The sequence below is a fragment of the Seriola aureovittata genome, chromosome 19, assembly GCF_021018895.1.
Source record: "Seriola aureovittata isolate HTS-2021-v1 ecotype China chromosome 19, ASM2101889v1, whole genome shotgun sequence".
In the NCBI taxonomy this organism is placed as follows: domain Eukaryota; kingdom Metazoa; phylum Chordata; class Actinopteri; order Carangiformes; family Carangidae; genus Seriola; species Seriola aureovittata.
Genome location: NC_079382.1, coordinates 3,185,388 through 3,205,586, shown reverse-complemented (window position 1 = coordinate 3,205,586; position 20,199 = coordinate 3,185,388). Strand labels below are relative to the sequence as shown.

At 42.3% G+C, this 20,199-nt stretch overlaps 1 protein-coding gene across 4 annotated transcripts in view; it reads left to right on the top strand.

The window, feature by feature from the left end:
* The window catches only part of ncoa1 (nuclear receptor coactivator 1), a 49,592-nt gene extending 43,080 nt beyond the window's left edge, over positions 1-6,512 (top strand). For 3 of the 4 annotated variants that reach the window (XM_056405101.1, XM_056405103.1, XM_056405104.1), the window contains 10 exons: positions 129-483; positions 987-1,169; positions 1,499-1,613; positions 1,775-1,943; positions 2,501-2,815; positions 3,190-3,291; positions 4,120-4,549; positions 5,255-5,423; positions 5,557-5,746; positions 6,114-6,512. In XM_056405101.1, the coding sequence (XP_056261076.1) occupies positions 129-483; positions 987-1,169; positions 1,499-1,613; positions 1,775-1,943; positions 2,501-2,815; positions 3,190-3,291; positions 4,120-4,549; positions 5,255-5,423; positions 5,557-5,746; positions 6,114-6,293 (2,208 nt within the window). In that variant the 3' untranslated portion in view covers positions 6,294-6,512. The remainder of the gene's footprint in view (positions 1-128; positions 484-986; positions 1,170-1,498; positions 1,614-1,774; positions 1,944-2,500; positions 2,816-3,189; positions 3,292-4,119; positions 4,550-5,254; positions 5,424-5,556; positions 5,747-6,113) is intronic. The other variant, XM_056405105.1, reaches the window with a different exon arrangement.
* The last annotated feature ends 13,687 nt before the right edge of the window (positions 6,513-20,199 follow it).

Here is a 20,199-nt window from a genome sequence, read left to right as displayed (position 1 = left end):
CTTCATTCTTTACTCTTTCTTGCTCTTACACCATTCATTCCATTCGTCAATCCTCTCTTTATAACCATCTTCCTAATCTCTATGCCTTTTCATTTGTTTTTGCTTCACTCTGCGTTTCCCCCCATTAGATGTCCGGTGGCCCTGTTGACATGGACCCCCTCACCCAGCTGCTGCCTGGCCTGAGAGGCCCAAGTGGGGCCAAACAGGGCAGTGAGGATTCAACAACCCCTGGAGCAGGCCCCCAACTTCAATCTCCGGCACCCCAGGCCCAGCCCCCAGCTCAGCTCCAGTCCCCCGTGCCTCAGCTCCAGTCCCCCCTGTCCCAGCCCCAGTCTCTTCCACAGTTGCAGTCGCCGTCACCCCAGCTCCACTCCCCTTCCCCCCAGCTCAAACTGCAGTCACCCACCCAGCTCCAGCCCGGTGAGGCCAACACTCCCCGCAATGTAAATGTGAAGAGAGAGCCTCCTGGCACTCCTAACAGAGGTACAGTTCAGCTTAAATGAAGGGGGGGGGGGGTCATGCAGAGAAGGAAATATTTTGACATGAGGAGTGCGCATCAGTTCAGAGACAGTTTTTAATTGAAACACACTGAGTTTTTGTTATTAGATTTAATGTAAATAAACAAAATATTAAGTGCCTTTCTCAGAATCTTAATTGATTTTTTTTAATGAATTCTAAATAATTGTTTTTATTTTATTTATTTTTTATTTATCATTCGTATTTTTTATTATTATTATCAGGAGTGGTAGTAGTAGTAGTATCCAGGATAGTAGTACAATCCAAAGGGCTGTCTTTATTTATTCACTCATTTATTTACCTACACATTCTTAGTCTATATGCCCCCTAGTGGCTGCTGGGAGGCATTGCAGCGTCAACAGGCCACACATGGAACCAGAATCAATTATTCACTTCCTTTGAGTTTCAGTATTTTATTCCACAGGTCTGTGCATCATTGTCATTTACCTGTTTGTGTGTTTGTTTCCCAGGGCTCAGTGATGGCGGACCGCCCTCTGGTTGTAGCCTCCAGAGTCAGTCGTCATTCGATTTCTGCAGTCCCCCCACTCCAAGCCAGACGCAAGCCCAGGGACAGGGAGACCCCTTTCAGACCCCCAAAGACAGCAGCCCCTTTCCAGAGGCAGAAGTTATCAATCCATTCAGTTCAAGCACTGGTACATCACATAATAGAGTCGGCAGTTGATCGTTGAAAATGTACTCGAAATCATCTCATGACACCTTGAATGTTGTGTTATAAAACAATAACATAAAAGCACCCAGGCTGAAAATGTCTGTAGAGTAACTTGACACTAAATTTTGTGTAGTAGTACTATGTTACATTATTGACTGTTTAAATACTGCAAGGCGCTACAGACTGTACATGAATTTGTGGCTAAATTTATTGCTATTTATTCCTCCCATTTTTAAGTCAAGGTTCAGTATTATCATCATTTTTCTCACTGAGGTGTGTTATTTTCTTTAAAACTGTTCAATTCTCTTGCAGGCCTAACCAAGATGGACGTGGGAGACTCCCAGTTCCAGCCTCTGCCCCTGTCTGAATCCTTGTCTTTTGATGGTCTTGGAACCCCCTTACAGGCTCCCCTGGCATCACCACAAGAGTAAATATGAACAATCAGTCTAAGCTTCTTTTAACTGTAATTTTCTAGTCTAGAATCATTTTTTTCAACCCATTCCTGTGTAGTTGTAGTTTCTGTGGCAGTGTGGGTGATTATGTGCAGCTGTGCTCTCTCTAAGAGGCTGTGTCTCTCTGTGTGAGTAGACAGTGCGTGCCCTGTACGCTGGACGAAGTGCTCGGCCCTCCGACCACACCTGAAGGCCGAAACGACGAGAAAGCTCTTTTAGAGCAGCTCGTCTCCTTCCTCAGTGGGACTGATGAGAGTGAGCTAGCAGAGCTGGACAAGGCCTTGGGTATCGATAAGCTGGTACAGGTGAGAGTGTGCTGAGGATTATAATACTAGGTGTAAAGACATGTTTAATTTTAAACATCAGTGAGTCATCATTAACTGTATAGTGTTGCTATAATATGTTGGCAGCCTCTGATCTGTGTTTTTGTGTCACCAAACTGGATTTAGTAAACAAATAAAACAGCTGGACTGGTAAGGATGTGCTTTCTGTTTTCACTTTGCAGGTAATTCCTACTGTCACAACTGCTGTAGTTCTTACTTAAGTTTAGCATCACAATACAGCCTGTTCATAATGTATATGTATAGACTGTTATCAAGGGCTGCTCCTGGCTCTCGTGCTTCATTTTAGTCATTCTAACAAATACGGTGACAAAACTCTTGATTTGAAAAGAATGCCAGAGAATCACACACACTTTACTGAATATTTTTGAAATCATGACCTTGAAAAACAGAAATTCACTTCTCTGAATGTAACAAAAGTTTTTTGTTTTCAAATGACATGACTATCATCTGTTTTAATTTGTAATAAAGAAACATATCATTAACATCTGTTTGTCCTGTTTTTGTTTTTCTCTCCCCAGGGTGGCTGCTTTGACCCTTTGCCTCAAAACTTCCAAACCCAGCAACCCACTGCCACCCCAGTTTCCATGGACCCTAAAGTCCCCACCTACCCTTCCCAATTCACACCAGCTCCTCAAGCTCAGTTTCCTCCAGAGCTGGCCACGGTGGGGCCCCAGGGTCTGGGGTTTGGAGCCCCTCGGGGCACTTTCCCCGGTGGGATGGGCATGGGCCTGAGGCCAGGCATGACGCGACCCCAGGGGATAGGAACTCAGCTCAGGCTGCCACCCAACCAACTGCGCCTGCAGCTGCAGCAGAGACTCCAGGGCCCACAGCAGGTGAGGACACGGAGGCAGCGGCTTGTGTTTATAGACGTTTTTGTGATTCCTCCTGACTGACCATTCATCTTCTCAGCATTTGTTTTTCACAGAATATTGACTTGTAGCTCTCTGTGTTCGTCTGAACCCTACTAAATCATTTTTAAAGAACTCTTCCCTTCCCTCCCTTCCCCTCCCCCTCTTCCTCCCTCACATCACTAATATTCAACTGATCTCCCTTGCTGTTCTCATCTGTCCTCATTCCTCCAATAAAAGATAGATATATATATGTATATTTCAGTAATCTAATTTATTCTTCTGTCTTAAATGTTGTCTTCCCTTGAACACCAGTCCTGCCTCTGATGAATTATTTACTCTCTGTCAATTTGTCTCAGCTCCAGAGCAGGCTGGCGGGCATAAACCAGTTTCCCGCAGGAGCCCAGCATGTGAACATGGGTATTCGTCAGGGGGTTCAACAGCCTCAAATACCCTCACAAGTGAGTAACAGTGGTGGCAAATACAGCCGGCCTCACCACACAGTGCTGCTTTTCTACACGGTTTGAAAAATAAAAATGAATGAGTTTACGTAAATGCCACGGCTTTGCTAAAATATTATGCATTTTTTCCCGCAAAAAGCTTTAGGTTAGGAACTAGCTGGTGAACACAGTGGATCATTTAGCAGCTAAAAATCCAGACATTTCCCTCAGGAGTTGGTAGAGGCCAAACTCAGCAGGAAGAGAGTGAATATTGGACATACAGTATATTTCCCAGGTGGCCAGACACATGACTTCAAATGAACGCTGAAGTCGCTCTGTAGCTTCTGGATATGTAAACAAGCAACTGTTTGACATATCATCACCTTTTATGTTGATATGGTGAACTTGTTAGCAATGTTGTATTTACAGCTTGTTCTGCTGCCCACATCTACTGCAGCTTTAAGCAGAAGTAAACACTAAAAACTTAAAAATTTTTAAGTAAATAATTAATATTATAGATTCCATAAAGAGACATTTTGTTTAGTTTACTTTTTCTAAATGTCTTTATGCCAGTAAATAAATACATAAAATTGAATGAACTATAGTTAAATTTAATATTTGAAGATACACTACAACATTTGTTTTAAACCAAATTATTAGCTTGTGATTTCTTCCTTACTGTAGTTAATAAATTGGTCTCACATCGATCTTGCATCAGGTCTTCCTCACAGGTCTGAATGTGGCTTTCTGAAACTCACAGTTCAGTTGCCTTATGGATAATAACCTGTGTCGTGTATTTACATGGAGAATACAGACCGAGCTATCCTTTTTCCACACCATCTTTCCCAGCAGCCTCCACTGAATGCCCAGATGCTGGCTCAGCGTCAGCGGGAACTCTACAGCATCCAGCACCGCCAGCGCCAGCTTTTCCAGCAGAAGGTCATGCTGATGAGGCAGAACATGGCAGGCACTCCGACCGGAGCTGTCGGGCCCATTGGAACTGCCAGGGTCCCCAAAGGCCCCCCCACGACGCCTCAACCACAGCAGCAGCAGCAACAGCAGCAGTTCAACTTCCCACCAGGGTACAACCCAATCACGGGAAACCCCCCTACCTCACCGAGTCACTTCAGCCCCATGTCCGGGGGCCCTCTGGACAGCAAACTGTCCGCCAGAGTTCCTCTGAATAACCAGACGCTGATGAGCGGCGTGCAGGGCCAGTTCAGCAGCACCGTGAACTCCTCGTTGCAGCAGGGCCTGTTTCAGCAGTTTGGAGGGTCTGGTAAGTCCAAGGAGACGTGCTCCTCACTCAATGATCAAAGTCTGGAATAAAATACATTTTGTTTTTGCTGCTCCGTTGTAGATAGGCAAATCACAACAAAGTTTTGGTTGTTAAGACTCGGTAGCGCCTCCTTATGCAGAAAGTTTAACAAGGTTGTTAACATCACCTCCTCTTAACATGTACAGACTTTCTCTGCCTCTCATAAACCTGGAGCTTGCAGACGTATTTAGCACTGAGAGTGTAATTTACGCACTCAAACAGCTTTTTGAAGTATTTCTATGTGCTTGAGTTGAGTAGGAAATAACTCTGTTGCTCTGTTTTTTGAGTATTTTAAGTAGTGGTGGGTGGTGCAAGTGTCAAGGTTCAATTCCCAACTAGTAGCAACCTGTCAGAATCTGTGAGAAAGGGCTTAGCAGTCAGTGCCACTCACAAAACATGTATTTCATGAAAGAGAATTCAAGGGGAAAGAAAACACAATTCTTGCAAATAGAAGAACAAGGAAAGCAATAATCACTTGCCACAAAAGATAACAGCAGCAACTGAACGGCACAGAAAAGATATTAGTTTTTTAAGAGGTAGAAAAATCTAATTTAAAAATAAAAGCAAATTCCCAGTTGAATAAATTTTTAATGATCATTCAAAACATTTAAAATTATCTCGACTTTCACACATGAAAAACTTCCTTCCTTCGTTTCTTTTCCAAAGCTATAGTCCAGCAAGACCCATCCTTCCCTCCTGAGATGAGCCCGACCAGCCCGTTGTTGTCACCTCAAAACTCAACCTCCCAGAGTCCTCTGCTTCAGCAAGCCCCACCTCCTGGCTACCAGTCACCAGACATGAAGAGCTGGCAACAGACGGGCATGGTCAGCAACAGGTCAGGAAGCGTACACTGTTGTTAATGCTCCCGCGATAATTATGTATGAGTTCTGTTATAGTTGTATGTGTAATCAGTATATGTAATGACCCGGCCTCCATGTGACGCGCGGTCTTGTTCCTCTCTGCAACAGCCTGTTCAGTCAGTCAGGACAGAGTGCAGGGCAGGCGTTCGGCCAGCAGGGGGTTTACAACAACATGAGCATCACCGTCTCCATGGCCGGAGGCTCGGGTGGTGTCGGCTCATTAGCTCCCATGGGCCAGCCGGTTGTTATGAGCAACAGTAACCTCAGCAACGTTGGTTCAGTTTGCAGCGACCAGCAGGTTAGTGGCTTGTGTGGTGTTATCTGTCCATCCGTTTACCTTCCTACACATCTGACTCTGTGGTGCAGAGACTGTTATTAGTCCATAGAATGTAAACACACATTTGACCAATCAACCTATTATAGCTTTTGACCCTGGTATACAGTACTTACAACATTGGTCAGTTTTTTGTCTTCCCTGCTCTAAAATTCAATTCTGCTGGTAAAGATAATGACCAATGTAACGGTGCTGTAACACTGAAAATGTCCCCACTGCGGGACTAATAAAGGATCTTATCTGAATATCTGTATCTCCCTGAAAATTCAGTATTAGTCAGAAGACAATTCAGTGCTGTTTGGTCCTGGTATCATTGTTCATGTTTCTGCAGGTGCAGCAGGTTCAGGTGTTTGCGGACGTCCAGTGCACAGTGAACCTGGTTGGCAGTGACTCCTACCTGAACCAAGGCTCCATCGGCGCTGCGGCGTCCCAGAAAGGCCCCGGGCCGCAGGGCTCCCAGAACAACCAGGCCCAGCAGAAGAGCCTCCTCCAGCAGCTGCTGACCGAGTGACACCTCCCACCCCTTCAGCTCTCCTACTCCCTCTACTTCTCACTTCTACGCCTCCTCCTCGGAGGTCAGCGCACCAGACCCATTGCTGTCTCTGTCTCACCTTTCGGATAGATGGATAGAAGGATGGATGTTTGGACGGCCACAGAGTAGGCTCAGAGAGGTCTGGCTGTCGGTGGAGTTACACAGCCTAACCACTTCTGTGCGGGGGTGGGTGGGTGGGGGGGGTTCGGGGCTGGTTGTTTTACCGCCCAGTACTTTAAGAAAAGACTCAAGTCAGAAGGAGCAGCAGTGTATTTAAACCTGCCTGTCTAATCTGTCTGACAACCTGTCTGTCTGCCTCAGCCTATTAAAGGCAGTGTTGTCTTGCTGCTCATTCCTTGGTGACCTACTTCCTGCTTCCTGACCCAAGAAAACAACTGCGACATCATTGTAGATTTGCCAAGTTGTCGTCACTGTCAAATCAGGGCCGGCCTCCATTTTGTTCTTTTCCGATCGGATGGTTTCTGTCGGGCCGTCGCAGCAGCAGTGCATCTTGGGAGTACGAGTTGGCGGCGTACCGCTGTGCTCGGCGTTTTTAAGTGTGGGAGTATCCCACACAGCAGCACCTCTGGCTTTTTATTTTTTTGTTTGTGTTTTGTTTTTGTTTTTCTCTACCTGTCTCTCAGCGATGTGGGAATGTTAAGGTTTCAGACCTCTGTGGCATTGTGGGATAGAAGCTCAGTATCAGCTGGTTCTGTGACTGTCTCTCTCTATCAGCTACAGTGCCTGGTGGAAGTTTGAGTTTTTCCCAAGCTCTGCTTCTTCTTCTACATATTATTCTATTACGTCTTCGGTTTTTATTTTTATTTTATTTTAAGATTTTTTTTTTGGTTGAATTGTTCTGTTTTTGTTTAAAAAAAAAATCTTCTGCTCTCACCGTCATCATCATCATCATCATCATCTTCATGATCATCAGAACAAGCTTTGACAACAGCCAGAATGGATGGATGGATGGATGGATGGGAGACAGACGGGATGCTGCTCAGTTTGGAACTTACGTGTCTTTCTCCCCTGGGAGGAGGTTTTATTTTTATTATTTTCAAAGTATAAAAAAAAGACTGTTATGATTATTTAACTGTCTGTCCGTCACATTTTGCCCCTCACCTCCGCAGCTGTGAATACAGAGCCCTGTTGGGTTCTCTCTCTCTCTCTCTCTCTCTCTCTCTCTCTCTCTCTCTCTCTCCCTCTCTCCCTCTCTCTCTCTCTCTCTCTCTCTCTCTGTGTATCTTTCATGCTATCTCTCAGCCTATCAGTGTTGTTTGCCATGTGCACCATGCAGGCGGGTAGTATTGTACAGTACAGAAGGACAAAGACTTGGGGATGAGCTCACTCTTCTCTTGTAACTGCTTTCCTTTAAAAAAAAAAAGAAAAGTGTAATTAATTAATTGATTACTCAGAACAGCAAAACTATGTATAAATGTGATTTGATCCAGGTTTTTTTTTAAGTTACCTTTTTAAAAAAAAGAAAAAAAAAACTCTAATAATAATGTCAGCTCCTGTTTTTTGAGATTATTTTTTTGGCATCAGGATATTGTAATACTGCTCAGTGTTGCAGTGGAGGAGGAAATTTAATTCCATCTTCGCAAATGTGAAAAGAAATTTGGAAGCGACTGAATTTAAATATAGCTAGAGCTCGCTCCCTTCTGCGTCCCCATTCAGCGCTGCAAGTAGCCACACTTTCTGGGGGGGGGGGGGGTTGGATCGGGGTGCCGGGAGGAGGAGGAGGGGGGATCGGGTTTGATTGCTTTGCTTTCTCTTGTGGTAACCAGGGAGCTAGTTAGCCATCTTTTCTTGCTTTCTCCTCTTTTTTTATTCTTATGTATGTACAATACTTTCAAGAAAAAAACTTTTCAGACAGTACATGTGTTTGTAACCATTGTATAAAAAAAGCATAACAATTCCTCAAACCGTGTTCTTTGCTGTGATGTTGTGACCCGTGGTGATGCTAACGGTACTTAGCCGCATCAACACCGCGCACCTCGTCACAGCAAACGATGCGCTTTGGGATATTGTTCCTATATAATGACATTTAAGTAGAGGCTTTAGTAATAGAAGTTCCTAACAAAGATGTGATGGATAATTAATTTAAAGCTGTCATGAAATTGAAAACAGGATGGGGTTGAGTCACAAAAAATGTATTTTTTTTTCTTTCTTTTTTTCTCCTCACCTCCTGCAAACCTGTTTTTTCTAATCAGAGTTGTTCTCGTCGAGAATTACTTTTTTTTATTTTTTGATTTAACCCTCTTCTTCTCCCTCCACCTCTGGTTCCCTGATGAAGACTTCACTCCACTGGCTACACACACACATACAGTTTTCTGTTGACTACTGTTGCTCAGTCAGACACTGTCTCTCTCAGCGATAACAGACCTCTGTTAACTTTAAAAAAAGGAGAAAAAAATCCACTTTTTTTCGCACGTGAGGAAGAAGTTGTGCTACTTACAGTACGCACCTTACCAGGAATTCAGAAAAAGGAAGGAAAAAAAACCTGCAGAGATGTTGCCTCTAAATGTTCTTTATATGTGAAGATACACATATGGTCCCACCACCATACCCAAAGGTTTCAAGTGTAGGATGCTAGACTACATCTGGTTTTTTATCAGTCTCTTAAGCCCTTCTTTTTGTTTTGGTTTTTTTTACACAGGACAAATTTTATCAGGGAACATCCAGTGATTTGTAACGACCACAGAGGTCTTCAGCGATTTTTCCTCCAGTCAAATCTGCCACGTCTGTACTCCAGCACAAAACCAGACATTCCCTGATGGAACTAATCCTGTGTGAATCTTATTTTGTTTCCGGTTCACTGTTTCTCTTCTTTTTTTTTTTTTTTCAAGTGGAATCTGTGGAGAGGGTTTTTATTTTTTATTTTTTGCATGCAGCACAGACCTCACATTTCAGATAAATTAGGACGTTTCATCCGCCCCTGTACAATGAGGTTCACAGCTACCTGATTCATCCCTCACATTAGGTTCAGCTACATGCAGTCTGATGCTACGTCAGTGGAATAGGGCTTTCCTGTGTACTGTTTTCTTACAGAGATACTTCACCATATGCAACATTACCCAGATATAGAGGGATAGTATGCAAGGTCGACATTCCACCCAACCAACTCCTGCAATGTTGTATGATGTCAGAGCCACTTTGTGCACAGCTGGATTTAGACACGACTAATATGCAGATCCATTCACTTTAAACCCAAACAGTTGCCCAGGAGCAGTCTTTATTCTTCCTTCATAATTTAAATCCTCAAACTTCTTTTTTGGACTCAAACAGACACAAAGACTTTCTGAGATGGGTTTTTATTTCTTCTATTTTTCTGTGTGTATATATTTATTATAAAAGCATGTGGATAAATCATCAGTAGGCCTTTTAATGAGCACCTTTTTATTACCTCATGACCTTTCCTTTTGACCATGTTTTCACACTGTGAGCAGCTTGTTTGAGTGGTCGCCATGTTTTGGTCAGCTGTGAGGCTAAAGACCTCGTCAGTATAGTCTCCTGCAAAGCTATTGTTGAAGAAAAATCATGTAAATCTTTCTGCTTTACCTCACCTTTTAGCAATGTGCATCATGTTATTTAATATTGCTGGCTATCAAACAAAAAGTTTATTTTGGTCCTTTTTGTGTTTGATAAATGTTAAACAAATGATTGATTATCAAAGTAATCAACAGTTTTACCGTCAGTGTCTGAGTTTTTTAAGATTTCTTTCCTTTGACCTCCCCCACAAACCTCAAATGTATGTAAAACATTGTGGTTTCTCGGTTTAAATCTTCCCTCTACCTCCACTCTGGATAGCTCAGTAAAAGAGAAGACAGTATAGGGCAGTAGCACAGTAGTCAAGAACTGTGGCAAAAGTTCTTACACGCGGTTTCCATTCCACTTTCTCCCTCTAATGTGTCATACAAATCATGCGCGCCAACCTGTTCCACAGCGGAGTTATTTTAACCCATGTAGCCTCCCTTTCAGGAGCAGCGAGGTGACCGGGGAAGACGGAGCTGTGACGCCTTATGCATGCCTGCACTTACATATTGTTTTGTCCATTTTGCACTTGGAAGACAGAGAAGCACTTCAGTCAGGGATGCGCAGATGATGGTCAGTAACCGGACTTCATTCATGTTTCCCCAGTTGATGGGTTTTGTAGAAAAATTGTGGCTATTCCCTGTAAATTTGATCACGTTTCTCACAGTGTGAACGCAGGAGTCAGACAGTCCTGTGCCACTGTTTGGTCGGTGTAAATTATTCAGAAGCTGCACAAAGTGGGAAGAATGGTTTTTTTTGTTTGTTTTTTTTGGAAGGTTTCTGTCCACTTGTTAATCTGCTCTGATGATTTCACACATACAGTATTGATACCCCCCACCCCCCCCACCCAACTTCTTCTCCCTTCCCTCCTTTCACTTTTCTGCGTGGAATAGGCATTCCTATGGAAATGGTTTCCTCTACAACCCTGTTAAGTGCAGAAACTCAACAGCAACTGTCAGCTTACCCTGCTACAAAAAAAAAACATGCCAAATACAACCAGTGCATATGTAATCTTTTTTATGCAACAGCCATTCAATGGAACCGACAGTCCCTCCCCTCTCACTACAATTAACAGGTACAAGGTTAGGTTCTTTTATAACATTGGTTTCAAGATGTTAACATAATGTATATAACAGAGAAATGTGAATATGTATTTGTTCAGAATCAACAAAAAAAAGTAGTGCTCCGAGTTTGTGGTAAATAACTACTCGCCTCCGTCATGTTTTTATTTTATGTTTTTGATTTTCTACTTTTTTATTTTTCTGATGATGTATGTAAGTATATGACTATCAGTGAGTGCGTATGTGTGTGTAAGTGATTAATACTGTATATCTGGTGTTCTCTAAGATGGAAAAGTGGAAGATGTCCTGGTTTGATTCTTTTCTTCTTTTACTCTTTAGACCCTGCACAGTACCTGTGGGTGTTTCAGATAACTATGCCAGAGAATGGTTTAGCGACTGCTGAATGTGATTTTACTGAGAGAGAAGCAGTGTGGACTGGCTTTTTGTACGGGTTAATTTAAAAAAAAAAAAAAAAAAAGGCCATATTATTTAATTTTCTCTGTTGTCAAAAGTTTAAGCAGATCTGGGAGAGTGGAGCCTTGGTTTTATGGAGAAGCATTGCCGGGTTATTGTGTATATGAGTGGGCTTTTTTAATTTTTAATTTTCTAACTGTCTGACTGATGTAGCCTTTTTTGCATTTGTCAATAGTAAATGACCAAAGCTTCAAGATGTTTGATGGATATCATATGCAAACCTCATCATCACTGGACAAGACATAATGTAGCGGCCCTTTTTTTGTTCATTTGGATTTGTCTCCTCCTCACACCGAAATGTTGTTAATGCATGCTCGTCCTTCCTCGCTTGTTACTTTCTAGACACTATCTGTCCTTTAAAGTGGCCTATCAGCAACAGAATCCACGTGATGTCCCAAAGTTAGGTCAGTTTAGAGACATCTCAACTTTGCCAATGAGGTCTTTTGAGCCTGAAGTGCTATCATTCGTTTACAGGAAAGAAAGAAAACATTGCAACCGTTAGCTATGCACCTTACTGAAACAAGCATTTCCTCACGCTGACTTGGGTATGTAGAATTAACACTGGAGCAATTCTGAATCATTCATTTAGTTACTTCACAGTAAAGCCCCTTTAGTGGGAGTTTCCCCCGTCAGTGAATTTAGTTGATATCTGATGACCTTTCTCATCTTATAATCTCATTCTTGGAAAAAAGAAAAGAACACTTGTTTTTTTTTCTCCATTAACTAAATACTTTATACCAAACTTGAGGTGCCTCGTGTATATACTTTCTGCAGTAAAGATTGCTCCTTTGCTGTTTAACAGTAATAACCTTGTTAACCAGGGTTTTTTTTAAAACCTTTTTTCACCTTTATAAAAAAAAAAAAGTTTACTGTATTTTAAATGACTTTTTTACACACGTAGATGATTAATCAGATTATTCCAGGAATTTGCAAATACAATCTAATTTTGCACTTTATATCGGATTTACTTGGAGTGAAAAGGCCATCAGAAACTGTCTCAATCAGATCAGCATTTGGAGATAGAATAAGTAATGTCCCCTGAATGTACCAAGAAAATGTTAGTTTTAGTAGTTAAATTAAAAAAATTAACAAATTGCTCAGGTTCTTTATGAAGAACTTGACTGTAGTGGATACCCATTATCCAAACGACGACAAAAAATTGTACACACTTTACCTTCTTTGTAATGTAGTTTTCTCTCTCTGTCTCTTTCTCAGTGTCTTTCTGTGTCTACACCAACCGATCCTCAGTATAAATACTATGCCAATCTTCTTCAGGTGATGTCCCTGCCCTCCTCTCTGCGCTGTCAGCTGACGCCAGGCGTACTGTTAAAAACCTTCTCTAGCTTGAATCTCAGAACATTCCTGCTCACAACACAGTTTCAGCAACCGTCAACACTTTGCTCTGTAGCTGCTGCCGCCTGCCGAAAGCCACTCGGCGTCCACTTTTCCTCTCTCCCGCAGCTTTGAACGTGTTTTTCCTTGAACCAAGGTGGATACTTGCTTCTTTTTATTAGTAAAAGTCAAAGGTCTGGTTGTGTGAGACTTAACCTCTGCTATCTAGCAACAATTGTGCACTGACATAAATGGCAACACACTAACTGTGTTGCTCGTCCTCTCTGTTCTGCTTGTCTTGTTACACTTTTGTGCTGCCTGATGTAGATTATTTAGGGGTGTGCTGATACCAGGATCGGGCCAATGCCTGGTGCAGGATCGGGAAAATGTCTGGTGTAGCTAATCTTGTTTGGTGTCAGGGAAATTCATAGCAAAAAAATTCAACAATTTGACTCTTGAAATATTTCCACGAATTAAAAGAGGATGCAGTTTGTTTGTTTTCTCTAAGGCTGACTCAAAAATATGAAGTATTCTCACTTGTCATTGGTCCAAAATGGTAATTGTGCACCGCTAAGACTCTACATAGTCCTTGAAATCAAAACACCCACTCATTCCTAATGCAGGTGTTCAAATCTCTGCTCTATGTCAAAGTTACCGCAGCATCAGTTGTCAAGTTTTGTTAAGTGTTGCCTTATTGGGACTGAGGTTGGTTATGGTTCAGAGATTTTAAAGGAAGGCTTATTATTAACTCACCACTTTTGTGTTGTCTTCGGGGGCGGTGATGCTTTCTCCGGAGAATTTGAGAAAAAAAGACCAAGGTTCCACTTTCTCCCTTGTACAAATTAATATAAATAAATATATATATAAATATATATTATACATTTTACCCATTTTTGTCCAGTTTTGTATATTACACTCATGTAAAGTTTGTTTTTAACGAGGCATCGGAGCAGCTATTACAAGACAATATGAGTGACAATGTTCATCTGGGAGAATTTTATGCATGTTATATTTTCTCTTTTTCTCTCTCTCTCTCTCTCGCTCTCTCTCTCTCTTTTAATACCCCCCAACCCCCCTGTTCAGGTGTGTAACGTGAATATAAAGAAATCTACCTTTTCTTTGGAATGTTGTAGACAATCAGTCTCAGGCCGGGTCCAGTCCCTGCAGGGAGTGAGAGCCCTGTAGGCTGATAGACAAACAAAACTCTTTTTGTTTGACAATTAAAAACTCTCTTTATTTGCATCTACTGGAAGTCTAAATTTGGAGGTTTTGTTCATACATATGTTCGTGGCTGCTCAAGTTTACACACACACACTTCTCTACTACACTCAAAACACAAACACCTCGTGCATTTGATCCCTCTGCTTTTTTTTTCCAAGGTGAGGATGCCAACCTTGAGGAAATGATGCTTTGACTAACAAATCTATAACATCTATGAATGTGGGAATGCAACACATTGCAATAAAAGCACCATTTGAAATGCAGCATGTCGTCCCTGTATGGTCTTTATTACCCATCTAGATTTTCTAGAAGTTTGCAGATGATGGTATTATTTTGACCTTTTCCCTGTATTTCAGAATGATGGGAAAATCATATTAAAAGTATGAGAACAAACAGTTTACTGAAATATGTCATGTGTGTAAAAAAAAATCTGCATAATTGCAATACTGCTGTTTTTAACAGCTTATAAACTAATCAGAAAAATAAAGTATTTTTTACTGACTTAAGTAGCAGCATTTTCTGTAATTTTACAAAAATTACTTTTTGTTATGGCCAGATATCATTACATATATAACATTGTTATATTCTACTATACTGTTAATATATTTGAAAATTTATGATTTCAAAAAATATGAGTACAGAAAGAAATATTGTCATTTTGCATAACTTAACCACAAATTTACATACGTGAACTGATGAAACACAGCTACTGATTATCCTCTAAGACACACTCTTTATTGCATTTCATGTTTTAAAACTATAAAACCAGAGTAAAACAAGGTTTTCTTTTCTGTTCTTTGATCCCCATATTGCATCTTTATCAATCATACTTTGCTTCTGTATATCTTTGTAAAGCTGCCATCAGATTTTATTGTGAGCTTTGTGTTGTCAAAAAAGTAAATCGAGCATGTTTAATGAGATTAAACAACCTCGTATGGTATTGAACTCTTTTTGAACCCAGGTAGGTGCAGAACTTTATGAACATGAACTTTAAATAACACATTTATTGACACGTACTTGCCTGCAGGGCTGACATATTCTGTCTGATGCAATGCTTTCAAAGGCTAGGATACTGGTTTGACTAGAATATTAAACATGGTTCCAAGGAGTTGGCTGCAATTGGTTTTTTCTCTTGTGAAAAATTTCCTGCAAAAAATACAAACATACAAAAATACTAAGTGCGGTACTCAAGTTCGTTACTGTCCACCCCTGCAGCTAATACAGCTCGGGCTGAAAGGGACTCATGTAGATCGTCCCACAACAAATTATGAAAAGACCAAACGCCAGCTACAACAGCTCCCCTGTGAAGCTGTTAACATCACCTGAGGCCTGCAGTCCCTGGGATACGTCATAAAATATCAATTAAAATAAAAAATAAAAAAGAGGAGACAGCGTCCATCTTGCAGTATTCATCCCTGGCTTTGTGTACAGTCTGCGGTCAGTAAGTAAAATATTTGTTTCTATTCCTCATCATCTCGCCGAACTTTAAACAAACCAGGATACACCTTGACCTGCTGTTCCAAGAGCTATTTGAATCTTTCTTCCACTTTCTTCCTGATGAGTGAGACACAGAGGGAAACGTTGCTCCAGACGCTTCACGCTCCTCGTCTTCTCCCTGTCTTTTTGCTTCTTGACCGTCCAACACTTCATACACCGTTGTTCACTCATGCACTCATGCTATCACTACTGATTGACTGACTCCCACACCTCACAGTATTTTTGATTCTTAGAGTTGACTTTGGTTAAAAATAAATAATTGTGTCTTTGCTTTAACTCCTTGTGTTGCCTCCCGTTTTCCTTGTCATGGTTGTGAGCCGGTCGTGACACTGTGTACAGGGTGAAATCAACTGCAGCACCTGAGGTAAGTCCAACAGCTGCTGAATGTTTGAATTATGCTTTTGTAGAGATTATTATTTTTCTGCTGGAACATTTGATTTTTGAGGGTCTTAACATAATCGAAAACTCATGAAAATTGGCACAGATCTCCAGACCGTTACAAATTGCAAATTTCAATGGTGATTGGGCTTGGGTGTGTCCAGCGGGCTCCATAGCGCCCCTGAACACAGGGCCATATCAACATCGAGGTCCTTGGATGTTCATGAAATTCGATGGGATGATTTATTACAATCGGTAAGCATGTTTACCGTATTGAGATTTGCAAAAAAAGCCTCTTTGACCCATAAACTAAACCCAACTGGAAGTCCGCCATTTTCAATTCTGTGTTCAAGTTTGGCACATTTTGTCGTCATTTTCTGTCATGGTTTGCTATGGCAGACACTTTTTGTTAGTTTTGTTTTGGACTTTCTAACTTCCTGTTTTATTTTGTAATAAGGTTTCCTTGTGTGTCTCAGTGTTTTGCTTCCTGTCTTGGTCTTGTTTGTGTGGTGATTGTCTGCCCCGCCCTAATGTGTTTCACCTGTGTGCAATCACCCTTGCCTCCTTTGTCTATATAGTCTTTGTGCTCCCCTTTGTCATGGTCGGTTCATCTGTTTATCTCTGCTGTCTCTCTGTTGTTCTCTGGATCTTGTGTGAAATAAACCCGTCTGCACTGTCCCCAATGTGTTGGCTGCATTTGGGTCCTACTTACCTCAGAACCCTGACATTTTCAGGCTTCGTACTGTAATGGACTGTGTTCATGGTAATGTTTAACTGTTATGAGTGTTTCTGTAAGAAACGATAGTTTAGTTCAGTCATAAGTCTGTCGAGTTACAGTACTGATATTTCCAGACTGTCAGTGAACATGTTGTGTCAGCTTATACACTGTGAAGCCTGTCCGTCATGTGAGCTACCTGTTGTCACATAAACCTGTTATGAGCTCTGACTGAGCTTACGTCAGTACGCACGTATACATAGGTGACAGGGTAGTAAACAAGGCAAGGAAACTGTTCTCATGTTGTTGAATAAAGTCGAGCTAACGACTAGCAGCCGTCTCCTCATATATATGTGTTGGACGAAGGTTACCACACATCACATGGTGTCAGAAGAAAACTGGAAGGGCACTAGGATGGCTAAGTTTTCGGCGCTGGAGCAGTTTAACTTCGCTAAACCAGAGGAATGGCCCGATTGGAAACAATGCTTCTCCAGGTACCGGATAGCTACGATGCTTAGCAAAGAGCCAGCCGATGTCCAGGTCAGCGCCTTGATTTATTCCATGGGCCCGGAGGCTGAACAAGTGTACAAATCATTTGCCTTGGAGGATGACAAGGGGGGAGGATTTTGATTATGTACTGGGACTGTTTGATGAGCACTTTGTGCCAAAGAGAAACGTGATTTATGAGAGAGCACGTTTTCACTCGCAGACGTAAGAAGCGGGTGAGTCCGTTGAACAGTACATAAGACACCTGTATGAACTCGCAGCTCACTGTGACTTTCGTGAAAAGGAGGAGGAAATAAGGGACAGACTTGTCATAGGTATTAAAGACAAAGATCTTTCACTGAAGCTACAAATGACAAGCGACCGCACTCTGAAAAAGGGAGCTGACATGGCCAGGCACTCAGAGCTAGTGAAGCAACAGAACTGTGAGGCTGGAGCATCAGGGCACGATGATGAAGTCAAATCAAAGTCCTATAAAAGTAAGTGGAAAAACACACGGCACGAGGCAACAGGAGAACGAAAAGAAAAGGAAATACGACACTGTGGCAGATGTGGGCGCAGGCATGCGAGAGACAAATGCCCTGCGAAGGACAGAGAATGCAATAAATGCCACAAAATTGGTCACTTTGCTAACAAATGCAAAACCAGAATAATACAAGAAGTGACTGAAGAAGTTTACAGCTTATTCTTATGCTCAATAGAGGAAACTACAACTGAAAACGGGGTTACAGTGGATGAAGTAATCACTGATACAGAGCCAGCATGGCGCACAACTCTAGTGATATGCCAAACAGCTGTTAATTTCAAGATTGATTCTGGTGCCGACACGACTATAGTAAATGAGGCTACATATAACCATCTCCGTGTTAAGCCAAAACTTAGTCCAGTTACCTCTAAACTGGACAGTCCAGGAGGAACAATGGCCTGTCGGGGACAATTCCTAGCCAAGATACAGGTGCAAAAAGGGGGAAAAACAACAGACTGTTACTTCAGGGTTGTAGTGGCAAAGTCTACATGTGATAACCTACTGAGCAGATCTGTCGGTGTCCGCCTGGGCCTGATACATCACATTGAAGAAGTCAGTGTGTTTGGCGAGTTAGGACTGCTTAAAGGTGATCCCATAAAGATAGTCCTAAAAGAAAACGCCAAGCCATACAGCGTTGCAGCCCCTCGCCATATACCCATCCCGCTGCTGCCTAAAGTAGAAGAGGAGTTAAAGCGAATGGAGGAAAATAGCATAATAGAGCATGTAACAGAGCCCACAGAATGGGTAGCACCGATGGTGCCCGTGGTTAAGCCTAAGACTGGAAAAGTAAGAATCTGTGTTGGTCTCACTAAACTGAATGAGAACGTGAAAAGGGAAAAGTTCATCTTGCCGACCACAGACAGCATCTTGCACAAACTGGCCAGAAGCAAGGTGTACACAACTCTGGATGCAGCCAGTGGATTTTGGCAAATGGCTCTAGATGGGGAAAGTTCAAAGCTGACCACTTTTATAACACCAAATGGCCGCTACTGTTTTAAACGACTCCCATTTAGGATAACATCTGCACCAGAGATATTCCAGAGGAGGATGCAAGAGCTACTGCAGGATCACGAGGGGTCAGTCGTTTACATGGATGACATACTCGTGTCCGGAGCCACTGAGGAAGAGCACGACAGCCGCCTGAAAAGGGTGATGGAGACCATTCGAGCATCTGGCCTAAAACTCAACCGCCAGAAGTGTAAGTTCAGGCAGACTTCCCTTCACTTCCTAGGTCAGTTTATCAGTCAGGAGGGCGTGGCTCCAAGCCCAGAAAGAGTGTCCGCCATAAACGCCCTGGAGACACCTAAAAATGTGAGTGAGTTAAAAAGGGTACTTGGCATGGTAAATTATGTTGACAGATACATACCCAACTTGTCACAAATCCTTCATCCCCTTAACGAACCGTTAAAGAGCACAGTAGCTTGGGTGTGGGACTCGCAGCAAGAAGCAGCCTTCAGAAAGTAAAAACACTGATTTCCTCTACCCCTGTTCTTCAGTACTTTGATCCAAAACTGCCCACCGTAGTAGGTGCTGACGCATCTAGTTATGGATTAGGATGAGTACTGCTGCAAAAACATGGAGGCAAGCTCAAACCAGTGGCCTACTGCTCTCGTACACTTAATGAAGCGGAAAAGAAGTACGCACAGATAGAAAAGGAATGTCTTGCTAGTATATGGGCTTCAGAAAGGTTTTATATGTATGTGTGTGGTCTGGAAAGCTACAAACCACTTGCTGACCACAAACCACTGGTGACACTCATCAACAACAGAGACCTTGACAAAACTCTGCTGCAGTGCCAGCGACATCTGATCCGTCTAATGAAGTTCAACCCTGTCACTGAGTACATCCCTGGTAAGAACCTAATAGTACCAGACATGTTGTCAAGGCACCCCGAGTCGGAAATAGACGACTCAAGACTGTGCGAGGATGTCCAGGCTTACGTGGACGCTATCGAGGAGCAAGAGAGGCCTAAAACAGTCCTGGAGCGCATAAAGGCAGAGACAGAGAAGGATGAGACCCTGCAGAAGGTCAGAAAATACATTCAGTCTGGTTGGCCGCGATACAAACAAAATGTGGTTAGACCAGCATTAGACTATTTTATGGAGAGAAGTAGTCTTAGTGAACATAACGGACTGGTGAAAAGGGGCAATAGTTATCCCACAAACAATGAGAACTGAGATGCTGGAGAGGATCCACGATGGGCATCAAGGCCTAAACAAATCCAGAGAGAGATACAAGGATGCCATATGGTGGCCAAAGATCAGCCACGCGGTAAAAGAGAAAGTCTCCTCATGCCCACACTGTAATGAGCACAAACCAAGCCAAAGCCGGGAACCGCTCATCACAACGCCTTTACCAAAACTCCCATGGCAAAGACTCGCTGCAGATCTTTGTGAGTTTAAAGGAAAGATGGCTTGAAGTATTGACTCTCACCGACCACAAGTGAGGTAGTGACCAGCAGAACTCTCTTCACAGACACAGATCTAAGGAAGAATATAAAATTAAATATCTAGCTGTTCTGTAACTCATGAGATGCTTCTATGTAATAGTTCAATTGCAAACTTCTATCCTATAGGATGTTTGAAATGTAACATGTATATTTTAAGACAATGTCCTTCATGTGACCATACTGTCAGCATCCTT